At 30.6% G+C, this 10,066-nt stretch overlaps 1 protein-coding gene across 1 annotated transcript; it reads left to right on the top strand.

Moving 5' to 3' along the window:
• Positions 1-2,961: 2,961 nt before the first annotated feature.
• On the top strand, positions 2,962-5,263 carry LOC128389459 (uncharacterized). Its single transcript, XM_053349058.1, has 3 exons — positions 2,962-3,439; positions 3,511-3,654; positions 4,045-5,263. The coding sequence occupies exons 1-3, from the start codon at positions 3,252-3,254 to the stop codon at positions 4,796-4,798; spliced, it is 1,086 nt and encodes a 361-aa protein (XP_053205033.1). The 5' UTR covers positions 2,962-3,251; the 3' UTR covers positions 4,799-5,263.
• The last annotated feature ends 4,803 nt before the right edge of the window (positions 5,264-10,066 follow it).

Genomic DNA, 10,066 nt, shown 5'->3' with positions numbered 1-10,066 from the left:
TACCTTCAAGGGCAACAGTTAGTGTGGAAGTTCATGTTCAATGGCCATTGCGAATGCCGTTCTTGATGTTATCGAAAAAAATAACCTGATGGGTCAAGAGTCTGTTGTTGGATCTTTTCTTAGTGAGAAATTTATTGACCTTTCTAATTCTTATCCATTTACTGGCGATGTTCTTGGTTGTGGTCTTTTCATTGATGTTGAATTGGTTCGAACATTGAACTGATCAGCAAGTCATCTAGCCGAATGGATTGTTCGTCGTTTCCGTGATTTAGAAATAATTATTAGCATCGAAGGAAAATAATCAAATTTCCTTGCATTTGAAACCTCCAATGATCTTTAATCTTGAAATTATAAAATGAAATTATTCGTAATTGGATCGATGTTTTCACCTCAATCATGAAACAAATTGAATTCGAAGACAAACTTTCAATCTCATCATCTTCTAGTAGCTCGACCAGTATTTCAAGTGTCGATTCACTATTACCAAAGTGGTAAAGAGTTTTGATCAATCACAATTAACTGATTAAAATCATCAGTAGGATTCCTGCTGGTTGTTGTTCTTACCGACGATTTCAAAGTTGTACTGAAAATTTGATCCAAACCAAATTCGATAAAGAAGCCGTTGATTTCATAAATATTTTACTTCGAATGACCGGATTTTGAGACTTGAACGAAAAACTTTGACCTCTGGTCATCTCCAAGTTATCGTTTTATTTTATTGAGAATATTTTATGCTTAAATACATATTTAACCGTGAACATGGTTCCTGGAATCGCGATAACAATTGATGAACGAAAATGAATCAATAGAAAGAGAAAAAAGTTTCAAGAAAACTTTCTTTACAGTTTTCAGAAATTTTCCTCCTCACTTCCTTTTCCTCTCTCTCTCTCTCTCTCTCTCTCTCTCTCTCTCTCTCTCTCTCTCTCTCTCTCTCTCTCTCTCTGTTTGTAAAAGTGACCTTAGAGTCGACATTTGATCTGAGAAAAGAAAAGTTTGAGTCAAAATCATATAGAAATTGATAACAACAAGAAAATAGCAATTAAACATTTGATCAGATATGATTTGATGAACAATTTAATCAATACAAATCAGAGGGATAATGATTAGTGATAATAATAATTTTAATCTTGATGAAAATAATAAGTAAAAATTGATTGGTAACCTGAGACTAATTTTGATTGTTGGTGACCCTGAATGTTGATTTGGACACACAAAAAAATGGTTTTTGATTGATTAAGAAGCAAGATTAAATCCTAAACCTCTAATGATGATGATGATTAAATTAAAATACCAACAATTTAAAGATGAGATATGGACAAGGTCAAACTTTTGGAAAGGTTAACTCAAACTGTACAGGCAATAATAATAATTGAGATAATCAGTGATAATACAAAAAAAAGAGAGGAATCAAATCAAATCTAAATTTTAAAAAGCTAATTGTTGATCGCTTGAGGGCAAAGAAAATTGATTTGATCAAATTGATACCAAACAACAGGAACTTGTCATCTTTTGATGACCCATTGATTGGACATGATGGTGACTAAGCTTGACCTTGAAAAATAAAATCTCCTTGAGCTTTAACATTAATTTCTAACACATAAAAATGTCCATTAAACTTTTCTACGAATTTTAATTCGTAGGTTCCAATCATCAGGCGTTTGATTATCAGAATTATCATTCGATTCCAAGCATTCAAAGTTTAGAGAATAGAAAATCTTTTTTTTTTCAAAAATTCTTTGATTCTCAGGTAACCATAAGAATCGAAATCGATAATCAGAGGCTGTAGAACTGTCCAGAGAATTGTCGAGCAAAGATACGATTTTGCAAAGAAATTCTGGTAACTTGGTAATAAATTTCTTCTTTTACCCTGAGGCTATTTGTTTTACTTTTTGCTTGGCAAATCTCAATGAGTTCGTAATAAAATTTAAAGCAATTTTTTCACGTATTTGAATCAACGATAAAATCTGAAAACTGGATCACAGTCAATTCTGAATACGATTCCATAGTTAATTTTAGCTTCAATTGTTACATGGGAAATTGAACCTCAACGAATAAGTTTGATTACTATTCATCATAGACTCATTAATTATCTTGTCTGACCAGTGGATAGTTTCATGGTCAAGATTGTGTTTTAAATCAACTTTCAAGGAGCAATTTAAGTGACCATGAGCTAATGATTTACTCTGATGATTGATTAAATCAACAATTAAGCTGACAATTTAAAAGGACAAGTCAAACTTGTTACTTTTAACATAACATCAACATTGAATCAAATCAATTTAGACAATCAAAGTTTATTTTGTTTCCATTTAAATTCACCATTTTCAGGACAATTTGCTTTCATTTCCAGAATCACAATTAACAGTTTAATTATCAAATCAACTGATCAACCTGATTTATTTTAATCTTAATCACAATCACTAAATCACCAAGTTCATCAGCCTTAGGTCCTTGTATTTATTTATCTAATATGTTGCAATCAATTTATGAATTGAATCAACTGTGACAATTAATTACCATGAATATTTAGAGATTGAAAAATCCTTGGTTATGATCAACTAATTGTTCAATCAGTTGAACGTTACAATAAACGAAATCGTAACGTGCGAGAAAAAAGTTTCCGCAGAAATTCATGGAAATCGTTGGAATAGAATTTCCGAAGTTAATCAACTTTCTAAAAATAGACAACAATTAGACTAATTAGTTACAATAACCATTAGATAACAATTAACAGAATCGTCGATAATCCGAATGAGAGGAAGAAGATAATTACTACTGAGAATATCAGATCAATGAGGATTTTGAGTGGGTGCGGGTTTTGAAGAGGAGGATTTTTAAAACCACCGGTTTTCCTCAGGAAAAGATGAGAGTAAATAAACAAAAAAGAAAGAGAGAAGAAGATAAATGATGATAAGTCTATCTTTTCATCATCATTTTCCAAGGATAACAAGGGTAACATATTAAATGTACCAAGTTTTTCAGTTAATTTCGTTTCTCATGTGAATCTATCATCAACTTTGTTAACTTATCAGTCGACTTATTGATTTATCCAAATAACGATATTTATATCGACCTGTGAATAAAACGAAGACAAATCAATCGATTTGATCATCATCATTATCGTTATCATCTTGTTAAAGAAAACAGGAAATCATATTATCATCATACTTTTTTTTTATTAAATCAATCAGTTGATTTGTTGATATTGAAAGTGTTTCTCATTTTGGCTTTAGTTTTAAGTGTAAATCATAATGAAACTTGAGCCCAAAATAGACGAAAAAGTGATCTCTAAATGTGAAACCCTGTACCAGAAGATAAAGAAAGATGCACCATGTATATCAGCCACCTCAGGATCTCATGTTTGGGATGAGAAACCACCCTGGTTTGATGAGCTGAAATTCAAACAGGGCCAACAAGTTGCAGCTAAATATTTTGCCAGGTAAGTTTAGATATTACAATCTCTATGTTATTATTATGATCAGAATGTTTAATTTGATTGTTTGTTTTCAGTATCTTTTTAAGCCACACAATCGGATTAACGATACTGTTCAATATTCCCACCATGATAACCCCACTGGCGGCAACTCGAACCCACGCCAGTGTCTCTAAATTATTCATTCGTTACCTGGCAGTTTTTATCCATGTTAAAAAATGGTAAAATTGAAACTTTTCATCTTCCAATCTCAAATCAATCTGATTTTCCAATCAACGATCAACAAAACAATCAACTAACATTTAAACATTTTGTTTACCTTCATCATCAATCAATCAGCTGATTCAATCATGTTGATTGAGTTTCATGGTTGAAACCAGAAATTTACCTCCATTGTTTTGATGAACTTTACAATCGTCAATTAGCATCTACTTATGGAGAAAGATAATCAGGTTAATTTAGTTGTTCACAACAATTAGATTCACATTAAACTCAATTGAATCAAAGAGCCTTAATCTTATCATCTAGTGAATGATCATTTTTTTTGCTTGGTTTTAAGATCGTAAAAATTTTGACCTCAGATTAATTTGAACTTTATTTTGACCTCTCAGGTACGAATCAGATCCCTATGAAAAAGGTAGTGCTGGTTATAAATCATTGAGAACCGTCAACACTTTTCACAAAAGGGTCGGTAACGATATGAACAAAAATGTTATCGAACCAGGTAAGAACCCGGTATGGATAAGCCAGTACGATATGGCCGTTACCGTTTGGTGTGTCATCGCCCCGATAATCATGAACCCAGCCAAGGTGGGAATCCATGGGATAACTCGTGGTGAGGTTGAATCGTTAATGCACGTTTGGGCTTGTATTGGACGATTACTTGGAGTCGAGGATCGGTACAATATAATGACGGGAACCTATGATGAGGCTTATTACCTTTGTACCATAATCAAAGATCGTGAATATAAGCCTGTCATTGATTCATTAACATTTCCAGCATCCGTTGGATTTGAAACATGTAAAGGAATCGCTATTGGCCTACAACCTATCGCACCTTTCGTGTCCCTTCAGGGTTTCATGAGATATTGGTACACAATTTTTGACTTTAAGGTTGACGTTCCGGTGGCCTCACCTTGGGCCGAGCGAACTGGTTTCTTTTTACTCCACTTTATACTTCGACTTCCCTTTGGACAATATTTTTTCGCCCTTTTGGTCAAATATTTCCTTCAATATTGTGACAAAAATCGAACCACTATTGCCTCTAAACTCGAGAAACTTTATCCCGACGATGTGTTACCTTATATATCACCTGATACCTTTCAACCTGCTCAATTATTATCTCATTCGGTGTCTTCACCCTGAATTCAGTCAATCATGAATTCCAAGTGTTCAAAATAATCGGAAAAAAGTTCAATACAAATCATTGGATCAACTTGACTCGAACCATTTAAAACTATTTATATTACCTCATATCTTTACATTTATATTATTTTTTACTCTCAATTAATCACAATCTGAATCAATAATTCAACTCTTCTCCATCCTTGCACAATAAACTCAATTAACTGTTAGCCTTGGAATCATAGCCAACAATCAAAACTTTTAATTAACTTCCTGATTAAACAAATGACAATTTCTGTCTCCCTGCTTTCTAACGACACCTATTGGATTGCAAAGGAATTAGAATTTTGATTTTTTTTCCTTCACTTGGTAAACAAGTTAATCAAATTAAGATTAATTATAATCACCGATATTGACCACTGACCATTAATTAGAGTAATTATATCATATAAATAACTATTAATTAAAGACTTTGATTGAAATCTATCCTGAAATCTTTTTCTAATGATTAGTAAATTGGTTAATCTGGTTAACCAAAAAAAAAACTCTGAAAATCGTAAAACTTAATCAGCTAATTTGCTACTTACGATTTTGAGAATTGGACAAAATGATAATATTATTACATTTGTAAAACATTATAGTGTAAATATATGTGTATATGATTAGTATTATGTTCAATTAATGAGATAATTAAGTTAATATTTAGTTGTATATTTGATTGATTAGATTCTGAAACATGTAACAACCATTTAATCAAAGCTAAAAGTCAAACAGTTTTTCCGGTTTGTTATTGAATCTTTGCTTGTATTAGTTAAGGAAAAGTAAATATAATCAACTGATAAGATGAATTATCAACAATCAAATGGGTATTGGTGTAATGTTGTTGATAGTAAATATATTATATGATCACCTTTTGTTAACATTTTACTTTTTCACTTCTTGTTTCATATTCAATTTGTATTATCTGAGAGAGAGAGAGAGGGAGAGAGATGCTCATTATATACCCTCAGGCTTTATTATCCACTTTTACTCATCAAGTAAAACACACGGATAATAATACAATAAAGTAGATTGAAAATGAAGTCTAATCCCTGATGGATTATACAAACTACCATTTAAATTAGATGTGAATGGTTAATATTACAAAAGATTTTTCTGTTCCCCAAATGGAAAGGAAAAGAAATTTTCTATTTACCTAATATATCCTCATTCTAATCATCAAAGAGAAACCATGATGATGATGATGATGATCATGTTCATATTCATATTCAGCATCATTATCATGAAAATCTTTTTTGTTTTCTATTCGAAAGTTTTTTTTCTTCTCTTTTATTTTGCTTATTCTTTTACACTTTGCTTGACCTCTCCCTTGATCTCTCTATGGATCTGAATTCTGATGATTATGAACCTTCATGGGATAAAATTATAATTTTATTAATGATCATCATGGAAACAATCAATTGAAATGATAATAAGCATGATGATGATGAAGGAAGAGAGAGAGAGAGAGAGTGAAGATAGATGTTAGTTGTTGATTAAAGTTCAGGTAGTTCAGTAAATAGGAAAGGAAAACAAATTCGAAAAAAAACTTTTATTTTCTTTCACAGAATTATTAAGATTAGTTGAGATGCATGATCATCTTGATTATCGTCATCATGCAATCCAATTACACCCAATTTGTGATTCAATTCATGATTTGCAATTGCAAGAGTAAAGTCTATGTGAATTATTAGTTGGACTTTTTTTTCGTTAAAAAGCAAAAATCAAATCAGGTCACCAAATCTCCGAACCTTATGAAGATGATGGAAAAGTTGAAAGATCAAGATTAAGATGTTATCTGAATAATCATCATAAATACATTAATAGTTGATGAAAATTAGGGAGAGAAAGTGCAACTCAGAGAGAGAGAGAGAGAGAGAGACTAGGTTTCCATTTTGTTGAGATAAAAGAGAAATTTTCTTATTCTAAAATGGAAACATTCTTTCCCACTTATCTTCCATATCATCATCATCATCATCTTCGTCAACTCCATCCTCATCTCATGTATTAACAACATTACTCATGATCATCATTTGTTTCTGAATACTCAGCCTGAATCCATAATGTATAACCATTGAAATCACCAAGCATTTTGTTTCATGTTGATGAAAATTTAAAACTTACCGCCATTAAAATAAATAATCAAAGGTATGCATAAGATGATGATTATATTAACCATCATGAAGACATATAAACACACAGGGTATGCATGATGATGATGATGATGATGGTAGATAGCATTGAATTGCATTATCAAGTTTATCATATTTGTTGAGCAAAAGTAACGGTAAATGATTAAACCTTTAAAATGGATTCAGTTTCATTTTCATTTTCAACTCTTTTATCATCATCATCATCATGGTGAGTTTCAACATGAGGTATTCATTATTATTATTTTCATCACTCATGAATTTATATACATCAACACAAATGCAAACTCAATATCACTTGGAAGAGGGTGTTTGGTGTATGCAAAGAGGATGAAGTTCTGGTTTCCCTCTGTTCAATGAGTGTATGAATCATGTTCATCATAATCATGAGTCTTTGCTGTGAGTTTTGTATTTCCCAAGATTATATCATAACGGTAAATATAATCCATCAACAAGAGAGAGAGAGAGAGAGATATTAATACATTCAACTCTCTCTCTCTCTCTCTCTCTCTCTCTCTCTCTCTCTCTCTACTCTCTGTTCAGCTATTTTATCAAAAAAATCCCAGAATAAAGTCTGAGGTATAAATAAAATTCATTACTGAAAACCATCAGAACTTTTTCCTTGCAAAACTGAACTTTTCATCTCCATATTTCCATCATGTATTCACATATCTCAATGAAATTTCATCATGAAACCTTAGCTTGAATGAAAATATTTACTTTGACTTTAATTATTTTTGATTGTCTTCATGATCATGTAATTGTTTTCTCAGTTATCATGAAGCTAAATGAAGTGTTAATCTGGCAAAAATAAAATGAGTTCATCATCATGTTTCAAGCTAATTGCTTATAAGCTTCATGAGGATATAATGTATAAAATATATATAATATTCAGGGGGTAAAACCCTTCAGGGTAATAGGTTCACATGGAGACTAATATTAGTATCTACCTGAAAGTGAATGAACATGATGATAAAAGTGGAAACATGATGAGAATACTAAATAATAACTATTCAGAATTGGAACTATTATTATTAATATTACCTTGATAATGATGATGATGAGGAAGATGATGGATTGTTTCGCATGGAATCAGGGGGAGAAAAAGTTCTAAGAGAGAAAAATTTTCTTCGAAACAAAAAGAAAGATGGAGGAAAAATCCTCAAGTACCATGAACTCAGTTGCTCGATTCTCGACATCAGAACAGTTCAGCTGAGCTTCGATTATATTTAGAACTTTTTTTTTCTTAATTCATGGAAATCATTTTTTTTTGGTAACCTTTCTAATTACCTGAGCCATGAATCTCAATTAACATACACAAACAGTTAGTTAATTAATTAATTTCCCTTCATTAATTGTAATTCAAATTTGAATCTTTACCCAATCTGAATAAATAGTTTGTTAATTGTGTTTATTAAATGAATTTAAATTTATACTTCAAGTGCTGCCTTTGGATAATATAAAAGTTTGGCTCATATGTTGATCATATAATAATCATGATGATTAATTGTTAGTTAAAGGATTGAGGGTCATGTTTAATTGTTGGGTAAACAATTTAGATAAGTGTTTAAATATTAGTTGTTGATATAATTTAAACTCTCAATAAATATTAGTTTGATCAACAAGTGAATCGATATTGAAAAAGTTCAGAGCTTAAACTCAAAACCTTTCAACTTTTTTTTTCCTGATCAAAATTCATGATGTATGAATATTATCATGAACCTTTCAAGATATAAACCTTACCAATGTTAATTATTCATTTTCAAGATTATCAGGATGATGATGATGATTTATATCAAAATCTAACTGTCAGTTTCCGATCCCATGGTTATGGATTTATTTATATTATCAACATGATGATTATCATGTTGCAATTGGATTTAGTTTAACTTGATCATTGATCTAATTAAACTTTGATTGAAATAAGAAAAACAAATCGGATTAATAGATTAATTAATAGTCAACAATCAAATCAATCAAGAGACTCAAGTTTAATTTAGATCAACTTCAAGTTGATCACAATCATTATCCTTAACTGATTAACCATATAATCAAACTATCAAAGTTCTGGAGAAGTTTTTTTTTTCTTCCTGATCACCAAACAGGAATGAATAAGATACAAAATTCAGTCGAAAATCAAAAAATATTATCATGGAACTTATCAAGTTAAATTCTGGGAAAAAAATTCTAATAACAAAACTTGTAATCATTACAACTAACGATAAGTTTATGCCCTCAGGGTATTTACAAGTTATCGTCAATATGTAACTTTGTCATTCTCATTTCTACCTTTACCAAATTTCATGATTTTTTTTTGTATTTGATGAAAAAAGAAACGGAAATAAACATCTCAATGATAACAACTAAATATTTGTTAAGGTTTATCCTTGTTCAAGGGTGAATTTCATCATGAATGTAATCCTTACATGATTAAAGTAATGTAATCATTAATAGCACATGAAATTACTGAGATTACAGATGATAAGATATGGAAAAGAGGTAAATAAATAGATGAATAATTTAATTTCAATTTAAATAGATAATGAGATAAGTGACATGATATATAAATCGGTAGAGAGATGAAAGTTCATCTTTTTTAATCTTAATCCTAAATAAACTGAACAATCACTAAATCGTTCAACAGATCACCATGGAAATCTCAAACTTGATTGAGATTAGACAAAGAATCAAACTATTATATTGAATAAATTGGTTAATAGTAAGATGCATATAAGTCTTATTTGTATCAATAATCATGATAGAAAATTATTCAGCGGAATATATTTCACCATGAAGGAGATTCACAAAAATAACATGTCACCTGATTAAAAACAAAACAAATACTTAGCTGAGCCTCTTAATACCTGTTGAATTCATAATAACCTCCATGAATGAACAAACAGTAAAAATAGTTTACACTCAAGAGTAGAAATCAATCAGCTGATTGAATCGATACATATTCTAATAATAATACAATAAAGGACGAATGAAATGATTAGAGAAGAGAAAAAAATTCCTTCTCTTGAAAACCCATCATGAACTAACCTGACTAAGATATAATTCCAATTCTGAACTGAATTATTTTTCCACCTTCAACTCT

The sequence above is a fragment of the Panonychus citri genome, unplaced genomic scaffold, assembly GCF_014898815.1.
Source record: "Panonychus citri isolate SS breed McGregor unplaced genomic scaffold, ASM1489881v1 Contig00108, whole genome shotgun sequence".
In the NCBI taxonomy this organism is placed as follows: domain Eukaryota; kingdom Metazoa; phylum Arthropoda; class Arachnida; order Trombidiformes; family Tetranychidae; genus Panonychus; species Panonychus citri.
The sequence above is the reverse complement of the archived record's forward strand: the minus strand, read 5'-3'. Positions and strand labels throughout refer to the sequence as shown.